At 41.8% G+C, this 25,184-nt stretch overlaps 1 protein-coding gene across 6 annotated transcripts in view; it reads left to right on the top strand.

Annotated features, from left to right (window-relative positions):
• Positions 1–7,753: 7,753 nt before the first annotated feature.
• LOC106565466 (low-density lipoprotein receptor-related protein 1) overlaps positions 7,754–25,184 on the top strand; it is a 181,727-nt gene continuing 164,296 nt past the window's right edge. For all 6 annotated transcript variants that reach the window (XM_014132678.2, XM_014132680.2, XM_014132681.2 and 3 more), the window contains exon 1: positions 7,754–8,351. In XM_014132678.2, the coding sequence (XP_013988153.2) occupies positions 8,255–8,351 (97 nt within the window). In that variant the 5' untranslated portion in view covers positions 7,754–8,254. The remainder of the gene's footprint in view (positions 8,352–25,184) is intronic.

A 25,184-nucleotide genomic window follows, 5' to 3' on the forward strand; every position in this document is an offset into this window, starting at 1 on the left:
AACACCAGATTACGCCCACCAGTTCCTTACAAAGCACTCAGTCTAATGTAGCAACTCGCTACGTCTACCAAAGTATCAGAGGCAGCAGGAAAACAGTTTGATATTCTGGGTGGAAAGGACTCTGAACAAAGACTGTGTTTGAAGTGGTTTAATCTAGGAAGCCTTCACAGAGGGAGACAGGAAGAGCCTACCGGAGCCTCAAGGATGCCTATCAAAGGCCGGAGGGAAGAAGTGATCCTCCTGAGGGGTAAAGGGAAGGTCAGTGCTTTCCAGGATCCTTGGGATGTTCCTGCCCTGAACTTAAAGGGAAATTTGACAATTGTTTAACTTTATAGTAGTCATGATCTCTAGCACCACCCCAGCATATGTGGGGAAAAAAGGAGGAGATGATAAGTGTTTCCAATGACGTCGGTGCGCATCATGTGTGATTTTAACCAATTATGAGTAGTTTTCTACCGATTGGTTGATTATGTCATTGAAAACACTTACCTTCCTCTATCTTTTTGACTACAAAACATAGAAATGCACCATTTTCACATATGTTGATATTGGGGCAGTGGTGATGATGAATATGAAGTTGAGAAATGTATATTTCCCCGTTAACCATATAAAAAATTACAACTTAAATGTGTTGGGACATCCCAAGGATCTCTTATAGCACGGACCGTAAAGGGAAGGTCAGGGTGATCTTAGTCTGCATGGGGCTTGATCGCAATCTGTATTTCTGCAATTCCTCACATCCCATCTCCTTGCCTCCTCCGCAACCATATTGGAGAAGGTCCCTCCTCTCAGATATTTTTCTCTAATGCATTTTGAGGAGAAAGGATGCTAGCAACAAAGGAAAGGAATTGAGAAAGAGCCAAGAACACAAATGGAACAGGTTAAGGCCAGGAACAGACAGCTACATTACAGTAAGATAGCAACCGTATCCTAACATAAACAACCACAATGATAAACACAGGTACTGCCCCAGAGTTAGAGTCTCCAGGTCCTGGGCCCATTGTGCTGCACATGTATGGACAACAGAACCACCAAACGTCTTCTGAGGTGATTCATTAACATCGCTTTTTGCCTCAGAGCCGCAAGGAAACTGAGCCAGATCGATATGTGGTGAGGAAAGGGAGGACAGATGACATTCTATTGACGTGGTGTTGACCTTGTGTTCCTCCAGCGAATTCCTCATAGGAGAAGAAAACACTGGTAGCCATTGATGACAAGGATGTTTGTCTCCGGTCAGTTTGATTGCAGTTTCCATAAGCTCCCTTTTTCTGTTTTGAACAGAGCCAAGGCCTCACCAAGGAAGTGTAGTTCATTTGATTTGTCCATATTACTCATTTGGGGTCTGAAAACGTTTTGGGAGAATGAGAAACAACCCCAGAATAAAAATCCTGTATCTATGGGTTACAATAGTGTATTAGGCTATCTGCATCTCTGAATGACAGCGCTGCAAAGCCTACCCTCGCCCATTCCTGAATCCTGGCATGTCACGCAGGTAAATCATTCATTGAACTGTGACATCCGATTGGCTCTGTTGCTCATTTGAAAACAAAAAAAAAACAGCCAGCCATATATTGAGGTGCTTTTTTTTTTGTGGAAAAAACCCTGTTGTGTGAGTGTTGACCAAGAATATTGGATACTTTATACATCAATATTCATGAATACGAATAATTTACTGTGCCGATAGATTTCCAGTAAATAGCCAACCTGTTGTAAGACTATTTCTCAACACAAAGGACCTGCAAAATAGCTTAAAGTCTGGGTAAGATGTAACGAAATGGACATGTCTGCAATAACACAAGGAGAGGGTAGCTTTATGATCCTTTATTGAAACAGATCATTTTTTTAAACTTCAAATTATGATATGACAGGATTTAAGCAGGGATGTTTTACTATGATAGGATCAGAAAGAGGTACGTGCTATAGCATATCCATGGCGTTTAAACCATGGGCTGTTTGAATTTCAAATTAGGGGAGGTACTAAATGGAAGCAACAAAAAAAAAAGGTGGAGAACCAGCCACACAGACCCAATACTTGTACTCTGTTATGCAGGAATCATGACTAGGTGTTTAGGTAGGTTTTAATTGACCATGTTATTTTACCCTCTGACCTTCCCCTTTCAGATACAGGTTCCAAAACAGTTCCAAAACGAAAGCAATCAATGCTAACCCAATTCACTTGGGGAAGGCCGAGGGCATAAATAGAATCCTCTCAATGTTTTACAGCTGGTTGGTATATGCCATGTTTTATCACATCCACTAAGGGTCAGACTTGTGCCATATGTCACTGGGAATGCAAGCGTTTAAGCTTTGGGTTCTACAGATTTCTCTGACATCACCTCTCTCGGTTTCGGAAGTTAAAATGTACATTATACAATTGCAATAAAATAAACAAAAAATATATTTAATTACCTCAACTTTTGCCTTGGGGATTAGACAAAGGAGACCACTGTTAACCACAGTTTAACCGCACTGGCAGATTTTTCAAGAGCAAAGCTGACATCTTTCATAGAATCCCATAAACCCTATGCAAAAGCTTGCTGCTTCTACCCATAGAAAATGAACTGTCACTCCAGGGAAAAGAGCGAGAGAAGAACAGACAGACGGAGGAGGACGAGAGGAGCCAAGCAAGACGTCCATTTAATTAACCTATTAGAGTGACATGCTGCCCTGGCAATTTAATATTGTGTGTGTGTCAGAAGACTAAAAGCTTGAGAGAGACATTGGCCTCTCTCTCACTGCAGCATTGATGCCTTTGCATGCTTATCAGGTTTTATGCATCTACTGCGATAGAGAGATAGTTACAGCCTGGTGGATAGAGGAGGGGAAGCGAGACAGAAGGAAGGGGAGAGAAAGACATATACACACAAAGAGACAGAGATAAAATAGATATGTAGAGACTAGAGAGAGGGGGTTGCACAGTAGGAAAGTGAGCCAAAAGACCATGATTAAATATATATTTTTTTTTCTTCTTCTCCATTTTAGTCATTTAGCAGACACTTATCCAGAGTAACTTACAGTTAGTGTAGTCATCTTAAAGGGATAGTTTGTGATTTTGGCAATGAAGCGCTTTATCTATGTCACGTCTGCTCCGGCACGTGATGTCACCGGTTTACAAACCACTGGTCCTGGCAACCCATCATTATGCACACCTGGCAACAATCATTACACACACCTGCAACCCATCATCAGTTACACCTGGACTTCATTACTACCTTGATTACTTACCATTTATCTAGCACTCTGTTCTGTCAGTCATTAGGTAGTATTGTTTATGGTTGCCTTTTTGATGCTACTCTTGGTTTGCATTTGGTCCATGGGCATTAAACTCACACTGCACTTGTTTCCTGACTCCCTGCGTCTATGTTACAGAATACTACCTCACAAAATATGGAAGCAGCAGTAGAGAAAGCTGTGTACCAGACGGTTGGTGAACAGGGACACCTACTCTGCCAACACCATGATCAGCTGGCGCAACTGAGTGCGACTATGGATGAGGTCTTCCACCACCCGAGAGGATTCACTTGCAAATAGCGGAGGGCCTTCTACCAGGAGTCGTCCCAGCGAACCAGTCCCCCAGCCTACCCAGCAGTCCGCCCAGGTCAGTGATGCCCAACTATCTCACAGACATATGACGGGACTCCATCCAAATGTCGTGGCTTCCTACTCCAGTGCTCGCTCTGTCGCTCATCAGACTTGAGGCCCCACCACCGAGAGGTCCTTGGTTTCCCCGGTCATTTCCCTGCTGACTGGGTGAGCGTTGGAGTGGGCTGTGGCAGTTTGAGAGAGGGGAGAAGAGGAGTTGGGTTCCTATGAGTGGTTCATGTCTCTGTTCTCTGGGGGGGTCAAACACCTCTCCATGACATCGCTGGAGACATTGTGTGTCCCTTTTGCGGGCAGGAGGGGCTCCAGTGGTGTCTGGTGCGTCCCAAGCCGAAGTCCACTAGGGCAGAGGGACAGCCAGGCCTAATCGCCTATCTCTACCCGACTTCATTAATGCTCTTGTGGCTGAATGGAAGCAAGTCCCCGCAGCAATGTTCCAACATCTAGGGGAAAGCCTTCCCAGAAGAGTGGAGGATGTTATAGCAGCAAAGAGGTACCAACTGCCAAGTCATATGTTTGACGAGCAGGCGTGAAATCACACCTCTTAATTAGAAAGAGGAGCCGACTGAAGATTGCAACAAAATATTTATTGTTACTCCCATCTATCACATGCATTTATGTTCGCTTTTCCAAGAGTTTTACAACTGGCAGTTATGGTGTTCATAGCAGTCAAACACATGGAATAAACCGACACAACACTTAAACTACAATAACATTCTGAGTAACGATTACAGATTTTTTTTCTTGCTATGACCGTGATATGTTGTTTATCTACCTTAGTTGAATGCACAGACTGTAAGTCACTCTGGAGAAGAGCTTCTGCTGAATGACCTAAATGTAAAAACAAAACACTTTCAAAGCATGCTGGGTATTACTCTAATAAGCTCTGCCCCCAAACAAGTCCAAATTTGGCCGGTGCGGACCAGATCCAAATCTGAACGAGTCATAGACGTTTAGGCTATGTTTCACAAGTTTGAACATCACAGTACAACACAAGAGTACAGTACGGTACAGGACAGTAGTGATTTATTCAGTATTTTTTTTAAATTATATTTATTTCACCTTTATTTAACCAGGTAGGCAAGTTGAGAACAAGTTCTCATTTACAATTACGACCTGGCCAAGATAAAGCAAAGCAGTTCGACACATACAACAACAGAGTTACACATGGAGTAAAACACACATACAGTCAATAATACAGTAGAAAAATAAGTCTATATACAATGTGAGCAAATGAGGTGAGATAAGGGAGGTAAAGGCAAAAAAGGCCATGGTGGCAAAGTAAATACAATATAGCAAGTAAAACAGTGGAATGGTAGATTTGTAGTGGAAGAAAGTGCAAAGTAGAAATAGAAATAATGGGGTGCAAAGGAGCTAAATAAATACAGTAGGGGAAGAGGTAGTTGTTTTGGCTAAACGATAGATGGGCTATGTACAGGTGCAGTGATCTGTGAGCTGCTCTGACAGCTGGTGCTTAAAGCTAAGTACAGTAGAGTACAGTAGTTTAATTCAGTACAGTAGGGTACAATACAGAACACTTTACTTTACTGTACTCTAGTGTGCTCTACTGTATTTTACTGTACTATACACTTCTGTACTGTGTGCTGTACTCTGCTGTGCTCAAGGCTGGTCCGGACCAAATCTGAACCAATTAGAGACGTCTATTTTTGGGCTAAATCCAGGTCGGTCCGGACTGCACCAATAAAATACCAAAAGAAGTCACCTGAAGTCAAATGCTAGGTGGGATGTTTGTGATTATTCACTAATGTCAGACAAAAACAAAACACAGTACAGTCATAACATAAATGTATTCAAAAGACATCTAGGTCATTACACGAAATGAGTGCCTTTTGCATCCCTTTCATATTTCAAATTGAAATTGTGCCCCAATATTGTATTTTAAAAGCCTGCTATATTAAAGTGCCATTTAATATAGACCACATGGAGAATTCAGTCAATCTGATTTTTAATAGGAATCTTGATATGTCCCTCCGGCACCCTCTGTGACTTCTATGAAGATTTTAACCCACTTAAGCCCTATATTTCTTCAAGTTTTCACCATCACTGTAAAACCTTAGTTCTTTTTTTGCTTTGAAAAAGTCATTTCGGAAGATTCGTATTTATTTTATGTGATTAGTGATATATTTACGTCTGTCCCTCACTTTAAGGTCAACCCTGTAACGTGAACTGAACTCTTGTCTTAATATGGTGAAAATATTCCATTAAAAAAAATCTAAAACATTTAACATCTAATTAATTAAAACATGGTGTAAAAGCAGGTGAGCTGGCTGTATTCTTTTATGCCATTTCCTTGGTTTTTTGGGGTGTAAAACTGAGCCGGTCGACCATAACACGTCAACCCTGTTACACATAGATAAAAATGTTTAAACAATTTAAACATTTTTGTGAAGCTTGCATTCAATTGCCACTCACTGTTGCACACAACAAGGTTATTTATAGCTGATTTAAGGTTAAATTGTCAACCCTGTTATGGTCAACTCTGTTACTTTATTTGGCACTTAATAGACACTTAGTAATTTTTTGGGGGTTAAAATGAGGTTAAATCAAAAAAAATGTATGACCAAGTTAGACTTCTCGAAAGGTACCAAACTGATGGAATGACCCGTCTATGTAACACAAGTTTGGACAGTACAGTACAGAGTTTAATTCAACAGAGTACAGTTTTATTCAGTTGTGTACAGCACATTAGAGTACAATAGACTACAGTTGAGTTTAATTCAGTAGAGTATAGTAGGATACAATACAGTACATTATACTGTACTCTACCCTACTGTGCTGTACTCTACTCTACTATACTGAACTATACTCTAATTTACTATACTGTATCCTACTTTGCTCTACTGTACTGAACTATACTATACTTTTCTTTTCTGTACTGTATGCTGTGTTTTACAAACTTGTGAAACTTGGACTTCTATTCGTTCAGATTTGGTCCGGTCCGACCTGCTTGTCAAAACGGACACACACGCATACACACACACAGATGCACGCACACAGACAGACATACGCACACACAAACATACCTGTTCCTATTTGAAAGAGCGCTCTTTGTTTTCAACAAAAAAGTGTTGACTTTACTTTTTTTACTTTATCAAAATATTTTATTTTCATCCAAATATCAGATGGTTACTGTTTGTTTTATTAAGCATTAACATGATGATTTGAGTGGAGTAAGAACTACAATGTCGAATCATCTATGTTGAATTTATTTTTCCCCAAATAAAGGCTTTACTTTTTCAAAAACTTTGTAAATTGGTTAAATTTTTGCTGAAAAACAAATGGCAAACACTGTGACAACCAACCCCATACTGTGTGACAACCAACTCCGTGATGGGGCTGGTTGTCACAAGTCGACAGAGTGTGTTTAATCTTCACGTTGGAATAAGATATTAGGATAAAAAGAGTCCCCATTTCTACCCAAGACCTTGGTCTTTCTCCTAATAATGAAAATGGTCTTGTAAAATATACTGCTGAGAAATACAATCAACCCAGTCTCCCCTACATAAACATAGTGATAGGGTATGCAGTTATGAGCATGTGAGCTGCTCAACACCTTCCACACTTCGTTTCCTTTACTCATCATTTTGACTTACTATGGATGTTTCACCCCCATCCCAGGAAACAATTGTCCTGAAACTTTGCAAATAAATTCTCACTCTAGATATAGGATTATGCTAACAATTCTGAAGTATGCACCTTTACCCAGACATAAATATAACAAAATTATTAAATGTTTTTTCATACATTTATTTGTCTGGTTTCACACATCTAGGCTGCCACTGTAGGCCTTTCTAGGTAGCCCAAGCTGTATGACACATGGGCAAATATCAATATTTCAGCAGATTCTGTGGACAAATTTGGCATTCGAAACAGGTTTTGGATGAGGAGATGACTACGCCACTAGCATTTGAAAGAAAAAGAATCATGTCCATCTGAGACAACTGAAAATGGGTAGCACTATTATCAACATACACTCTTCGCGCTCTGGTTTGATTCGTGGAGCTTGTCACCGAAAAGAATTTGCCCAATCGTCGCCTGGCGCTGGATGCTCGGTGGACAGAAATGTGGCCAGCCATTGGTGTTGGTGACGTCACACACATCAGCCCGCTGATTTAAGGGGATGAGGCTCAATACCGACTCAATCTGCGTTACCACCAGCAACAGAGGTGGTGGGGTTGGGGAGAGAAATTGCTATTACTTTTTTTATTTTCTGCCGTGGTTGTCAGAACTGTGTCGCCGGCTGTCACGGAGAACAAAGAAAAGGACACCCCTGTATGGTTTGGGTACATCATAGGCGCCGTCTCTCCGGTTTCTTCATCTCTGCATACGTGTGCAGCAACCCAGAAAGGCTAGCTAACAGATAATTCCAGCTACATGGTATCCATGCATCAAAGGAACCCGTAGCATTCCCGGGGCTGGAGAAGCCTTGGCTTTAGCTCTGATAGAGTACACCGTTTTTATTCTCGTTGCGAGCACAAAGCCCTTGCAGCTCCGTTGCGCATCGACAGAAGAGCATCGCTCGGGAACGGAAACATTTCGCAGGCTGACTGCGAACTCAAGCTTGACAGGACCAAAAAGCGGTGGTGGATGAGTTTGATTTCGTTTATCTTGTTTTTATCTCTTTTATGAAACAATGTTTCGCGCCACAGCGAACACGCTGGCGGTTGGGTTGTTTTTCTTGGGATTTTTGCACAGTTTGGAGGTAATCGTTCCAGCCAGAGCCATTGACGGTAAGCGGCACTGATAACCTTCGCTAATTCTCTTTTATGCGCCGTCCTTACTGTCCTTTTCTTGAACCATTCAGAAAAAATACCGTTGACCCGGTTTAGGGCTATTTGCAAGAATAATTTCTGCCTATGTTTGCCCGGTGCGCTGCTGCATGGAATACACATTAGCTCTCAAGTGATTGTTAGGCTATGAGGCTATTTGATTTAGCACAGAGCAGCAAGTAAAACAGTCGCTTATTTGTGTACCAGCCATTGGAATTCACATCTGTTGTCAATTGCCATATCTACGTTGAATAGGCTAGTCTTGTTATTAGGTTGCGACTGTTATATTCGGTGAATAGGTAGGCAATTCACAGAAAACGATGCAATACATTGTCACATCTACATTCATGTAGCGAGGTCTTTGGCAACAAAATGTAACCAGTCAGTATGTAGCCATTCATTTTTACATACGATAGGAATATGAGTGTTTAGGCTACAATGTTGCAACTGGCTTCAGGGTCGTTCCATTTGATTTCAATCACTTTTTGACCCCACCCCTTTTGGTTTGAACGAAACTTTCCATACATATTTGCCGATGGAAGAAATGGCCAGAAAGTGACATTTTGGACCTGAATGCCAAGACATTCAGGAGATAGAGATGCTCAAACTTTATCCATTTTGCATACCCCACCATACCATGAGAAAATTCAAGTCTTCATCATTGGAAAACAAACGGTTGAGTTTGATCATTTAAAAGCTAACTGGGTTGTCAAACTATTTTGTTTTCTTTAACTTAAAATAGCCTGTCTAAACTAGTATACTTACATTTGTAAAATAAAAAAATCACATGTTGTAGTTTAGACTCTTTGACATAATCTGAGATGTTTGGGTTGTGCCCGCCATCAGTTGACACGGCATACTCCTGAATACAGGGTGGGTGTCATGTTTTGACTAATACATTTACTAAAATGGGAATACAATTGAAATGTCAACTTTCAGATGGTATCACAAATATGGTTGGAGGTCCACACATCAGGTTGACTTGAATGGGAATATCAGTTGTTTGAAATTATACTGTCAATATTTGATAGAATCCTGTTGAAATCATAGAAATATAGATGATAGACATTCACATATTAAGTTGACATTCGAAGGTAGGTGGACCAGCGGCCATCTTTGTGAAAGTAAATTGGAAGTAAAAATGTACATTTTAAATTGTGTGCCAGTTAAATTGCAATGGTTTGAAGGGATAGGTCCATTCTATGAATTATATTTCTATAATTGAAATGAAATCCACCCTGTATTCAAGAGTATGCTTTGTCTCAACCAATGTTGGGCACAACACAAACAGCTCAGATGATATAAATTAGGATCTAAGCTACAATATAAGTGGAAATTGAAGAAAGAAAGAAATCGGCGTTTATGCGTTTTCAGATAATTGATGTTAAAGTGATACTGCGAGATTTCGAGATTTAGTTTTTCTACTTACCCAGAGTCAGACGAACTCATGGAGACCATTTTTATGTCTCTGCTTGCAGTTTAGTGATGATTGAAGTTAGCATATCGTTAGTGCAATTGCTGGAAGTCTGCCGGTACAGTAGCCAGCGCCTCTTAAAAGCAGAGAAATTGACTTTCTAACAACACTAAAGCTAGGTGGTTTGCCCCAAAAATTGTCAAAGATTCCAGTCACCCAAGTCAGACTGTTCTTTCTGCTACCGCACGACAAGCGGTACCAGAAGGCAAAGTCTAGGACCAAAAGGCTCCTTAACAGCCTCTACCCCAAGCCATAAGTCTGCTGATCAATTAATCAAATGGCCACCTGGACTATTTACATTGTTTTTACACTGCTGCTACTCGCTGTTTATCTATGCATAGTCTATTTACCCCTACATACATATGCAAATTACCTCGAGTAACCTGTACCCCCACACATTGACTCGGTACCGGTACCCCCTGTATATAGCCTCGTTATTGTGTTATTTTTATTTTATTTGTACTTTAGTTTATTTAGTAAATATTTTCTAAACTCTATTTCTTGAACTGCATTGTTGGTTAAGGGCTTGTAAGTAAGCATTTCAGGTCTACACCTGTTGTATTTGGCGTATGTGACGAATTAACATTATTTTATTTGGTCATTTATAGTCTTACAAAGCTATACATATGATAATTTGTATTATTATTAGGATCTCCATTAGCCGACGCCAATGGCGACAGCTAGTCTTCCTGGGGTCCGACACGTAACGGAAAATACCTTACAGACAAAAATACTAATACTTATCATTTCATTAACACATGCATTTAGACTTGTATGTAAAAAAATAAATACAAAGTAATCGCTATTTTATACATTGGTTAATGTTACTGATAATCATATGAAACGAGATTCTATCCACTTCTTCATTCTTTCCTTGTTGTCGCATAGAGATCGCAACGTTTCATGATACTCAATGGCGCTGCCCGTGAACTCAGACGCCATAATGGGACAGATACAATGTTGTGATCTCTATGCAAATTCTGGGAAAGAATGAGGAAGTGGCTAGAATCTTGTTTCTTATGATTGTCACTCAGTAACATTAACAGATGTATAAAATATTGACTACTATGTATAGCTTTGTAAGACTAAATGACCAACCACATAGCTTCCAGCAATTGTGCTAATATGTTAACTTTAATAATCTCCAAACTCCACGCAGAGACATAAAAATTGTACCCATGAGTTTGTCTGACTCTGGGTAAGTAGAAAAAAATACAAAATCTTAATCTCGCAGTAGCCCTTTTAATGGTTAAAAAAATGCTATTCAACTTTATTTTTTAAAGGAAATTATAAAATAGTTTGACAACACTGTTGATAAGCTTTTAAGTCATATCAAACTCAACTATTCATATTTTCCAGTGATGAAGACTTCCATGAATGTCTCATGTTATAGTGGGGTGTGCAAAATGGGTCAACTTTGAGCACCTCTAACTCCGGATTGTTTTGGCATTCAGGCCCAAAATGTCACTTTCTGACCAACTCTACCATGGGCATGTATGTATGGAAAGTTGCACTCAAGTCAAAAGGTGTGTGTGTGTGGTCAAAAAGTGATTTGAAATCAAATGGAATGACCCTTCAAGCATCTACTTTCAGCACATTACTGAATCAAATACGTATTGCATTAATTGTCATTAAAACGGCTATATTGCACGAAAGACATGTAGCCTAATACTTTCCCCAATTTCATGAAGGCTACTGTAGTGTACTTTGTAGCCCATGTATTTTGTGTAATTCTGCAAACTGCAAGGCCTGATTATTTCATGAGCCTGCTCAGTTTCTTTTCACCAGAACCACCAACGCCGCTGCTTTCCTAAAGAAAGTGTTCAGTTTAAAAGCCTCTGTCTTCCAAGCTACTCCTCATCCTGTCTTTTTTTTATTCAATGCAACATGCTGATGAAGGTGTAATGTTAACTAAATAAGATGAGTGAGATGTCATGCAATTGGTGTTTGCACAATTTAAGCATCTCAATCTCTCTCAATGCATTTGGTTGAGCATGAGACCTTCTGGAAGATTAGGCCTTCTAGACGAATAAAAAAAAATAGTGATCTGTCAACTGAAGGAGTTTGTGCAACTGCCCATCTAGGCTGCTCAAGTGTTGCGCATGCCTTGTGTGCTGCACATAACTTTTATGTCATATCAATTAATAGCTATTAAGTTCTAGTGGGTTTGTGTTAGCTCTCACATGTCATCTAGTCAGAATGTGGAAGGTGCTACACAACCGTGCTCGGTGCTCCTAACCTCAACCAGATTCCCCAAATTACTAAATCTGGAACTTCTGGAAATCTAAATCTGGAAACAATTACCTGTGCGCGCCTCTGAGCGTTTTGGTAGAAAAGGAAAAGGGCGTTTTTAAAAAAGGTGTCAGACTTTCAGAAACATTCTTCAGTTGGCCAGTTGCAGTTTTTGTCCCAGTCATAGCTGCTAAAATATGTTTTGAGTTTGTGGGGCGGGGGTGCTTTTGTTTTTGCATACTGGCAGGCAGTTGAGCAGACACATGTTTGGGATTTCCACACACAGGGACTACATTTTTGCATGGGGTGGGGGGATAGCCTTTTATAAAAGCATTTAATGCAATTCTACATTATTTACATAATAGAGGACATAAGCAGAATATTTTCTAATAACACAAAAATGGCCATATGCAGGCTACTGTGCAACTCGCTATTCAGGTAGGATGCAATTTTGTATGTTTTTTTGTATTTAATTTGTTTTATTATTGTTGTATATCCTTATTATTGTAGGCCTATGTATTAATCTAAATCAGTTCTTTAAATATGCAAAATGTGTTTTGTTTCATTCTGTTGAGACATTTTCATTGGCTAAATGAAGTTCAATCTGTCTTTTCAATTGTGTTCTCTGTATTTAGTTAGGTTATACATGGGCCTTTTGTTAAATGCATATAATTAGCCTATTGCTGCCATTCTTTGGGTACGGTAGGCACTAACCTTTCTTGAGACATTTTTTGGGGGGGCCAAATTTAAGTTCCAATTGTAACGTTGTGTTTGAAGCGATGTATAATGTCCTGCTTGTATTTTCCTTATCAATGGCTTGACTGACTATTGATATTACCCTAAAAGTTGAAAAACTTTTGTAAAGGTGTAGCTATTAACCTATTTTACTGCAGGCTTATGATATGAAGGTAGTGCACACCAGTGCTCCAATTAACTCCTACAGTTGAACTTGAGGTGAGGAACAATGTTTTAGGCCTACCAGAGTTACTCCTATAATCTGACAATATAATGCTTATCTTTTATTAAAAAAAATATTTGGATAGAATTACGAATTAGCCTCCTTCTGTATGCTTATATCTGTATAGCAGACACTGTAGCCCAGCTTTTCCCAAACTCTGTCCTCTGGACCCCAAGGGGCGTACTTTTTTTAGTTTGTTGCACTAACACTACACAGCTGATTTAAATGATCAAAGCTTGATGATTAGTTCAGAATTTGAATCATCTGTGTAGTGCTAGGACAAAAACATGCACCCCTTGGGGTCCTGAGGACAGAGTTTGGGAAACCCTGCTCAGTAGCCTATCTGACAAAGATAAATAAATGCATGTTGGTGTCGTAGAATGCCGCCGGCATATCTTGATCTCTCCTGGGGCTAGGCCTAAGCTTCTATTCTTAAAAAAAAAAAAAAGATTTAACATATTAATATCATGCATTTATTGCTCAAATCCCTAACAGTTGAACCGTGAGGAGGACAATTATTGATTTAGGAAAGTAAACAAATACGCTATACATTTTTGCACACATGCACATTGTAAAACAAGGAATAGTGTTTTTGTAATTTGTTATAGGCTGTTTTTAAGGACATGTAAATGTGTCTCATTTGGCCGATATCCATAGTTTGATGGCGCTGGCTGTGCGGGTGGACACCCTAATGGGTTACGTACCCAATGATAAACGGTACATTTCTCAAATGTCAGCAATAAAAATCTTTCCAGTCACTTGTCCGGTGACAAATTTTCACAGGTGGAAATTATAGGCAATTAGCAAGACACCCCCAATAAAGGAGTGGTTCTGCAGGTGGGGACCACAGACCACTTCTCAGTTCCTATGCTTCCTGGCTGATGTTTTGGTCACTTTTGAATGCTGGTGGTGCTTTCACTCTAGTGGTAGCATGAGACGGAGTCTACAACCCACACAAGTGGCTCAGGTAGTGCAGCTCATCCAGGATGGCACATCAATGCGAGCTGTGGCAAGAAGGTTTGCTGTGTCTGTCAGCGTAGTGTCCAGAGCATGGAGGCGCTACCAGGAGACTGGCCAGTACATCAGGAGACGTGGAGGAGGCCGTAGGAGGGCAACAACCCAGCAGCAGGACCGCTACCTCCGCCTTTGTGCAAGGAGGAGCAGGAGGAGCACTGCCAGAGCCCTGCAAAATGACCTCCAGCAGGCCACAAATGTGCATGTGTCTGCTCAAACGGTCAGAAACAGACTCCATGAGGGTGGTATGAGGGCCCGACGTCCACAGGTGGGGGTTGTGCTTACAGCCCAACACCGTGCAGGACGTTTGGCATTTGCCAGAGAACACCAAGATTGGCAAATTCGCCACTGGCGCCCTGTGCTCTTCACAGATGAAAGCAGGTTCACACTGAGCACGTGACAGATGTGACAGTCTGGAGACGCCGTGGAGACGCCGTGGAGAACGTTCTGCTGCCTGCAACATCCTCCAGCATGACCGGTTTGGTGGTGGGTCAGTCATGGTGTGGGGTGGCATTTCTTTGGGGGGCCGCACAGCCCTCTATGTGCTCGCCAGAGGTAGCCTGACTGCCATTAGGTACCGAGATGAGATCCTCAGACCCCTTGTGAGACCATATGCTTGTGCGGTTGGCCCTGGGTTCCTCCTAATGCAAGACAATGCTAGACCTCATGTGGCTGGAGTGTGTCAGCAGTTCCTGCAAGAGGAAGGCATTGATGCTATGGACTGGCCCGCCCGTTCCCCAGACCTGAATCCAATTGAGTACATCTGGGACATCATGTCTCGCTCCATCCACCAACGCCACGTTGCACCACAGACTGTCCAGGAGTTGGAGGATGCTTTAGTCCAGGTCTGGGAGGAGATCCCTCAGGAGACCATCCGCCACCTCATCAGGAGCATGCCCAGGCGTTGTAGGGAGATCATACAGGCACGTGGAGGCCACACACACTACTGAGCCTCATTTTGACTTGTTTTAAGGACATTACATCAAAGTTGGATCAGCCTGTAGTGTGGTTTTCCACTTTAATTTTGAGTGTGACTCCAAATCCAGACCTCCATGGGTTGATAAATTGGATTTCCATTGATTATTTTTGTGTGATTTTGTTGTTAGCACATTCAACTATGTAAAGAAAAAAGTATTTAATAAGATTATTTCTTTCATTCAGATCTAGGATGTGTTGTTTAAGTGTTCCCTTTATTTTTTTGAGGAGTGTGTGTGTGTGTCTGTGTGTGGGGCACAACGGACCTGAGACCGTTTAGATTTGCAGGTCAAATGTAAGTAGTAGAGACACTGTGTACAAAACATTAAGAACACCTTCTCTTTCCATGACAGACTGACCAGGTGAATCCAGGTGAAAGCTATGATCCCTTACTGATGTCACTTGTTAAATCCACTTCAATCAGTGTAGATAAGGGGTAGGAGACAGGTTAAAGAAGGATTTTTAAGCCTTGAGACATGGGTTGTTTATGTGGGCAATTCAGAGGGTGAATGGACAAGACTCAACACGTCAGTGCTTTTGAACGGGTATGGTATTTCTTTATTTATTTAACTAGGCAAGTCACTTAAGAACAAATTCTTATTTACAGTGACTGCCTACACCGGCCAAACCCAGACGACGCTGGGCCTATTGTGCGCCGCCCTATGGGACTCCCAATCACGGCCGGTTGTGATACAGCCTGGATTCTAACCAGGATGTCTGCAGTGACGCCTCTAGCACTGAGACGCAGTGCCTTAGGCCGCTGCACCACTCGGGAGCCTGGGTAGTAGGAGCCAGGCGCCTTGCTCAGGAATGACAGATTTTTACCTTGTCAGCTCAGGGATTCCATCCACCAACCTTTTGGTTACTGGCCCAACGTTCCTACCCGCCAGAACTGCAATGCTGCTGTGTCTTTCACGCTCAACAGTTTCCCCATGTGTATTAATGGTCCACCACCCAAAGGACATCCAGCCAACTTGACACAACTGCGGGGAAGCATTGGAGTCAACATGAGCCAGCATCCCTGTGGAATGCCTTCGATACATTGTAGAGTCTTTACCCAAATTAAATGAGGCTGTTCTGAGGGGTGCGCAAGTCAATATTAGGACTGTGTTCCTAATGTTTGGAATACTCGGTGTATGTCTCTGGTATGGAGAGGTAAGATCACATTTGATTGGTCTCATTCCCCTAAAGTGCAGTTTGGATGGTGTGGTGGTGCACAGTGGGTGGAGACTTAACCCCTCATCACTTTGAAATGAGGATTACACATTAAACATCAACAGAGAAGTGGGAAGAGGAAGAACCATCAGACCATTGCTTCTTTGATGTGACCACAATCCCCTGTTAACAATAAGGGAATCTGTAATAATTATGTCCCAAATAAGAGCCCTCCATTTACCGCATGACTGTGGTTCTGTACAGTCTGTACCTACAGTGCAGTAGGCCAGGCATGACAGTTAAAGCTACTTAGATTGCTGCTGCCGAGGGAAACATTTTAGAGGGGATTATAATGAAATCCTTTAGTGTCTTCTCACGGGACCAACACAAGCATGCAGGCAGTGTGTGATGCACAACCTTGTTCTCACTTAGACTTACCTACCATCCCTTAGACCGTTTTCTCCCCTTTTCGTCCATCATCCACTGTAGACACCCATGAATGTAGTGTGTAAGAGACCCTGAGGGATGATGATTCAATAGCAGTTGTGGCATCGTAACCAAAACCATCACTTTTACCTGTGGTCCCAGCTAATCTGGTCATGCAACTGTTGCACAATACAACTCAACCGAAAGCATAATGACATGGATCGGAGCCACTGTCTCACCACAAGATAAGTCATTTACCCTAAATGTAATTGGTAGGCTGGAGGTCTAATAAAGTCTGATGTACCATGCATTCAGTCGCACAACCTGAATGCATTCTGCATTTACCCAACCCCTCTGAATCAGGGAGGTGCAGGGGGCTGCCTTAATCAATGACATCATCAGCACCCAGGGAACAGTTTTTGGCAGTTAACTGCCTTGCTCAAGGGCAGGACAGCAGATTTTTCCACCTTGTCAGTTTGGGGATTTGAACCAGCGACCTTTCAGTTATTGGTCCAATGTTCTTAACTGCTAGGCTACGTAACAGCATTAGAGATGAAGTAAGGGCAAAACATTTGATCATTTCAGTATGTTATCATTTGCAGTGAGAAAGAGTTGAGAGTTTACGAAATATGTGTTTATTGCATCTCCCCTGGCACGCACCAGCCTTCGCTCATTGAAAACACATTACAACCGTAGTTTATCGAGTCCATCTGCTATGAAAAACGTGACATTTTGCCTGCTTTTAGTGATGTTACATCATCAACCAGTGTGTCTGGGTCGATCTCCTTTGGTTCACAAACATCACCAGTTCAGTACACTTCACTCCCTCTGTCCCTGGTCAATGAGGTGTGAAGATGGAGGACATCAATGTGACAGTGTGTCCCTGTCCAGGATGTTACATCATAGTAAAGACAGTCTCTGTTTCTGCCCAGTCAGATGTGATGAAAGCCTTTGACCACTAGCAATTTTTTTCCCCCTCACAATGGAATCAGCACAATTCCATGGTAACGGAATTACACTTTGACTGCAGGTTTTGTTTTTCACTTTAAAATGTATACCAAACAAAAATAATTGATTTCAAAGTTTAACAAACTATACAAGACTATGCACAATAACTATTTTTACTTTCCACTGAAATTTACAAAAATGAATTTATTGGAGAACTGTGACTATGCCAACTTTGGCAACGGAATAACGGTGAAACCTCCCTCAGGTTTTTATGCGACAACGTTTTCCAAAAACTCTGTTAAATATCTGCTCCGGTTTAAAAGATGTCTGCAGAAAGAATGACATGGCACCTTGAGGTTGAAAAAAAAATCTCTTTTGATTATTGAACTACAGTAAGTGAAGTGGATTTACACAGGGTAACGGAATTACATCATGGGTCCCTGAGCTGTACTGCATCATTATGGATATGAATGTCATTCTCCTCATGTTTCACAAGTTTGGACATCACAGTAGAGTACAGTGCCTTATAGAGTACAGCAGAGTGCAGTGCAATATACTGTACTCTACTTTTCTTTACTATTGTATTGCACTGTGCCCTACTCACTGTACTATTCAAACTTGTGAAACATACAGTACGTCTATAATTGGTTCAGATTGGGTCCGGTCCGTCTGTGGACGTTAACATCAACGCCAGGGTGGGCTGACTTAATGTCAACTACCAAATGTCAACGTCCATGGGTGTCCGGTGCTCAGTGGGTGAGGATGCTGGTTACAGTAAATGGAAAGCGAGGGGGCTCATGGGTAGGTGTCGGTAAGATCCAGGAGAGGTGACATCAACTGGAGAGTGAGAGGCAGAGTGAAAGTGCCCATCCAAGAAGGCTCAAGATCATTGGCCACAGATAAAATTACGTCAAATCACGTTATATCTACAGTAGCTGTTCCTAGGCCGTCATTGAAAATAAGAATTTGTTCTTAACTGACTTGCCTAGTTAAATAAAGGTAAAATACTTTCAAAATCTTAGCTAACAGTCATCATGAATCAAGTCGACAATCTACTGGCAAATCCTTTTTAATCCTTGTCATATGAAGAGAAATAATAAACATAAATTATAGAAACTATTGGACATAAACATTACACAACAAGTTGGAAATCGCAAACTCAACAATGAGTGGTTTGGAAAGAATCAGTGGCTAACTGCAAGCATTGCAAAGCAATCACTAGCCTGCTATTCAGTTAAGTGGGTTTGTGTTCCCAAGTCTGGGTTTAAGGGTCTCTTTTCCAAGTTTAAAATGTTAAACATTCAATATTGGCCATGCTGTCAATCCAGCATGATTTTTGCCTCGCTCAAAACAACTGTTAACTCGGAACTGGGAAATCTGACTTCAGTGAGTTCAAGACAACTGGGAACTCTTGGGGGGGAGACAAGCTCTGACTAAGAAAATATGCTTTGAACAGTCATCCAACCTCGGGCCTCTTTCTAGAGCTACAACCTTCAGATCACTGACGTCATCATGATTCGACCTTGTTTTTTTTCTTCCTGTGTTGTCTTGAACGTACCATACATGCAGAGAATGCCAGACTTTGACAAAGTTTGATGACAAAATTTGCCCACGAAAGACTGCCACGTCACCTTCCTGTTCAAGTGCGTACAGCACAACAAGGTGAGTCCAAAAATGTTTTGTATGCTGCTGCATAAATGATGTAAGATGCCAGGGAGATATGTATACTGTAGATAAGAAAGTTATACTGAGTGTATATTGTGTAGTAATCTTTTAGTAGCCCATGTGCCTCACCCTAATAATTTGGTATATTTTTCCCCTCTTAATTTCAACTACTGTTCTGACTTGGTGGTGCACATGTAGCCTATAACCTGTTTTAGAGAAATGTAATCATTGAATATTGTAAGAGCTTTCATGGTCTGCTTAAATGCCCCCCTTTATTTATTCTACGGTTCTGACTTGGTGTACAGGGAGAACACTGTAAGAACGGCCCATTTTCTGAATTCTGTCCTGTACATTTCAAAAGTGCTGAAAAAATTATTAAGTGCTTTCGTCCTAGCTCGCTCATTAGTCTTTATCGAAATTACAGATTGCCTCTTATCTGCTTATTGCTCCCTTATGTTTTAAAAAAGGCAGTAAATGAGGCTGAATGAACTGTTTCACTTCCAGACAATGCTCCGCTGATAGCCAGGTGTAGCGGTGGAAAGGATTCAATCCATGGTGCTGAAAAGAAAGCTCTGCTGTTGGGACAGCTTTATGTAGGCACTAACAGTTTGTGGGCTTCGTTTGCCACCGATATAGTGCAATTATTGTGTAGTGGCTTTGCTGGCATGCATCCCCAATTTTATTTTTTTCGTTTGAGTTTACCCCCAAAAAATTTACATGCTAAAATTGCCACTGCTTTTAAGAGTTTTTTTTTTTTTTTTTTTCCTGGTCGATGTTTTCTACAATCCCTTTTCCATTTGTTTATCCAGAAATCAAAGCATTTGCTTATGTTTTTTTAAAATGGAAAGTGGTTTAAAAATGTATATGCCTTCATTTCCATAAAAATAGATTCTTAGCTTTCATTTGACACCCAGTTTGATATGCTCCTATGAACTTCACGTTGGTGCTCATGGTTCATTTTTGATGGAAATGCCCAGCATTGACTTGTCTATGGTGTACTAGAGGCACACAGAATGTACTGACTGGAGGAGTGGGGTTTAAAAAACATCATCACTAATCTCACTTAAAGGTGTTTTAATATGCTTACCCCAGGCTACATTCACACACAGTGGTGATTTAGAGGCACTAATGGCACGCTAACATCATTCCGTGGTTAACATAGGCAGGATTCTAAATGCTTCACAGGCTTTGTCCACAGCCCTGTGAGGATGGTCAATGGTCAGGTATGGGGCCTAACAGGCGGGAAGCCCCAGGCTGTTTGATTGACCTCCACATACCAACAATCGGAGGCAATAAAATATCCAGAACAAAACATGTACCCACCTCACCCAGGGCAAGGGTCAGGCCACCAAGGGCTTTAATGGACACCCTAACAGTGGTCTGTGACTCTGAAGTTCAAAAGGAAAACCACATTCCTGAAGATGGTGAAGATGTAAATGTGTTTTCAGGAGAATAATGTGCTAGTGCAGTGTATAAGGCCTATGTTCAGCAAGCATTGGCCTGTCAGAACGTAGTCAGTCAATAGTAAAACCTGATAAGATTCAAGAGTCTGTACTTGATAGCCTCAGGCATCAAACTGGAGATAGACAGGTTGCATCCCAAATGGCACCCTACTCCCTACATAGGGCACTACTTTTGACCAGAGCCCAGTGCACTACATAGGGAATAGTCTGCCATTTGGGCGTAGACAAGAGACAGTTCAAGTGCCAGGCTATACGCATGGCCTTGGGCACGCTGGTACATCTGTATTGCACCAATTAAAGGGTGTTGCCAAGGATAACCATCTCAAGTTGAGAATAACGAGGAGGAGAGGCAGCTGAGCGCGGGAGTGAAAAAAGAACCAGGGTCTTCTTCCAGTAACTCTGGAAACTTCCTTAACAGTATTCCCAAAACCTCTGTGCGTTGGCGGTGCTGGGAAGGCTTGATTAGCACCACCACATCGCTATACGAAAACACGATGACACCCATACTTGAACTAGAACATAAATACTTAGTCATGTCTTCAAACAACAATTGACCCAGTATTTCTGTCAACTACTTCATACCAAATCATTCTGCCAGTAAACCTAGGAATACAAATGGAAAAATTGCAACATTACAAAGAATAATATTAGCCTCTCAAGACTAAATTGCTTCCAAATGGCAAAAATCCTCAGTGTCTTTTGTGATACAATATGTTACTCTGGGCTCCCGAGTGGCGCATCGGTCTAAGGCACTGCATCTTAGTGCTTGAGGCATCACTACAGACACCCTGGTTTGAATCCAGGCTGTATCACAACCGGCCGGGATTGGGCGACACACAATTGGCCCAGCGTCGTCCGGGTTTGGTCGTAGTAGGCCATCATTGTGAATTTGTTCTTAACTTACTTGCCTAGTTAAATGAATAACTCTGGAGATTTGAGAAGGGAGCGCAAAGCAGGTAAGTGTATTAAGAATGATTATGGGGTGGACAGTTAAAGACCTACTCCTAAGTGGAATTTAATAAAAAGTAATAAAACCATGACTGCCCATAGGCTAATACACAAAGGTAACATTTTGAACCCTTGGCTGTGTACAAGACAGATATTTGAGACTGTGAATGACTCATAATTACAGGGCTAAAATCGAAACTTCTAGGAGGACATGAGGGGTGGGAATGTGAAATGAGAGATATCATGCCTGCATGACACCCAGCCAACGAGTCACACACACCAGGGTTTTCTTTAAGAAAATGTGGCACCGGACATTTGACCGGCAGCATTTTGAATTTACCGGACCCATATGCATTGGGTGCGTAACCTAATTGGGGCGTGTTCAGAATGACAGAAATCACATTTAGATTATGGTCGTTCATATTAACAACATGCAAGTGGAGGATGCAACGATGTGCGATCCTTATGGAATTCTGATGTGCACTTTGAAGATGTTAGCTGGCCACATTTACTTTTCCTCAGCCAACAAATGAATAATGAACAGAAAATGTTTATATAAAATAATTGCCTCCATGGATATGGTCAGATTTATGACTAGGATACTTTGACGCAATGTAAGACAATCCTGACAATATGTAGTAAAACGTTCAGGTTCGAAACTATTAAGTATATGTTTTCAAAATGCATACTGCCTCCAGCTCATTACAAAGTGGTGTGCTGATAGATTGCCTTCCGTTGCCTATGCTTTTGCTGTTTGGGATGCTGTAGCAGCAGCTCTCACTCTGTCTGACAGATTTTCCACTCAAGGCTCTGTATCTGTAAGCTGTACATGTGATAAGCTACATAATGTAAACTCAGCAAAAAAAAAGTAACGTCCTCTCACTGTCAACTGCATTTTATTTTCAGCAAACTTAACACGTGTAAATATTTGTATGAACATAAGATTCAACAACTGAGACATAAACTGAACAAGTTCCACAGACATATGACTTACAGAAATGGATTCATGTGTCCCTGAACAAAGGGAGGGTCAAAATCAAAAGTAGCAGTCAGTATCTGGTGTGGCCACCAGCTGCATTAAGTACTGCAGTGCATCTCCTCCTCATGGACTACACCAGATTTGCCAGTTCTTGCTGTGAGATGTTACCCCACTCTTCCACCAAGGCACCTGCAAGTTCCTGGACATTTCTGGGGGGAATGGCCCTCACCCTCCGATCCAACAGGTCCCAGACGTGCTCAATGGGACTCAGACCCGGGCTCTTCGCTGGCCATGGCAGAACACTGACTGTCTTGCAGGAAATCATGCACATAACGAGCAGTACGGCTGGTGGCATTGTCATGCTGGAGGGTCATGTCAGGATGAGCCTGCAGGAAGGGTACCACATGAGGGAGGAGGATGTCTTCCCTGTAACACACAGCGTTGAGATTGCCTGCAATGACAACAAGCTCAGTCCGATGATGCTGTGACACACCGCCCCAGACCATGACGGACCCTCCACCTCCAAATCAATCCCACTCCAGAGTACAGGCCTCAGTGTAATGCTCATTCCTTCGACGATAAACGCCAATCCGACCATCACCCCTGGTGAAACAAAACCGCGACTCGTCAATGAAGAGCACTTTTAGCTAGTCTGGTCCAGTGACAGTGGGTTAGGCGACGTTGTTGCCGGTGATATCTGGTGAGATCCTGCCTTACAACAGGCCTACAAGCCCTCAGTCCAGCCTCCCTCAGCCTATTGCAGACAGCCTGAGCACTGATGGAGAGATTGTGCGTTCCTGGTGTAACTCGGGCAGTTGTTGCCATCCTGTCCCACAGGTGTGATGTCCGAATGTACCGATCCTGTGCAGGTGTTGTTACACGTGGTCTGCCACTGCGAGGACGATCAGCTGTCCATCCTGTCTCACTGTAGCGCCATCTCACAAACCAGACATTGCAATTTTTTTGCCCTGGCCACATCTGCAGTCCTCATGCCTCCTTGCAGATGCCTAAGGCACGTTCACACAGATGAGCAGGGACCCTGGGCATCTTTCTTTTGGTGTTTTTCAGAGTCAGTAGAAAGGCCTCTTCGGTGTCCTACATTTTCATAATTGTGACCTTAATTGCCTACCGTCTGTAAGCTGTTAATGTCTTAATGACCGTTCCACAGGTGCATGTTCATTAATTGTTTTGTGGTTCACTGAACTAGCTTGGTAAATGGTGTTTAAACCCTTTACAATGAAGTTCTGTGAAGTTATTTTGATTTTTACAAATTATCTTTGAAAGACAGGGTCCTGAAAAAGGGACGTTTCTTTTTTTGCTGAATTTATATACTGTACACATGCCCCAATTTAATTCTACAATTCATTCCAACCCCTCTATTTTTCTTTCTCTGCATCTTTCCCTCGTGTGAACTTTCACAGCCCCAGTGATAACAGCCTCTACCTAAAGGAGCTTCCTTTCTGTCATACACTTTCTCACACTCTCTCTCTCTCTCTCTCTCTCCCCAACTCAAACACACAACCTAATCTGGCGTCTTTTAAAGATAGGGTGAACCTAATCTCTTAAATGGGACATTTCCCAAGACCACACTGACTCAGTGGCACCTGGGAAATGCCTTAAACCATGAGACTGATTTTAGGCCTCCGACAATGATATGTGACGAATACCTCATAGGCCAAGTCCGTCTTCACCAGTAGTTGAAACCCCACATTTATAGTGAAGAAACCCATTTAGGCCAGTCAATGGTGCTTTCAAGACAACTCAAATTCGGAACCGCCAAGTTACAATGTGAGTTAAAAAAAAAATATATATATTGTTTGCGTAGGGCTCTCTCCCCAACTCATCCTTAATTTGACTCATCTTAATTCAGTCATTGACATTCTCCCTCCCTTTCTCCTTGGCTTGCTCCATCTATTCCTCCCTTACTCTCACTCCCAGACAGATAAGCAACAGAACTGAACATATGGGCTCCTTCACTCCTGAATTGCACAAGCTCTCTATTGCCTTGGCTTTCAATGAGAGATGGCTCTTCAAGACCTGTCCTGGAATTAGTGTTGTAGTGATGTAGGGCCTAAGTTGCAACATTAAGAGTAGTAGGTCTGACCAGTATGCGGTGCATGAATTGGCTTTGTGCTATGGATGTGTGTAGTATGTATACTGTTGGAATTCTCCAGAGGTCAGTTGCCCTCAACCTATTCAATGGGGGAATTCAGACCAGAGTTAAGTGCGCATATTCTGACCTTGAACTTCAGCATGAGAATAGCACATGCTATTTGTTTGAGGTGGAGATCTAAGAAATGAAGGTGTAGCGGTGCGTGGGTAATATCACTGAGGAAGTGAAGCCAGTAAAAAAACCCAGCCATATTACAACCTGTTTGCTCTAGAACCCGTTTGTTCATATGCCACTGTGATATACAATAAGGCCGTGACAACAAAAAGACAACTGTCACACATTGGCGGAATAAATTCAACTACACACACGTTTCATCACGAAACCGGAGAGCAACATCTGTTCATTCAATTCCACAAAGCCTATACTGCATGTAACAAACCATTA

This window comes from Salmo salar, chromosome ssa12 (assembly GCF_905237065.1).
Source record: "Salmo salar chromosome ssa12, Ssal_v3.1, whole genome shotgun sequence".
Lineage (NCBI taxonomy): Eukaryota > Metazoa > Chordata > Actinopteri > Salmoniformes > Salmonidae > Salmo > Salmo salar.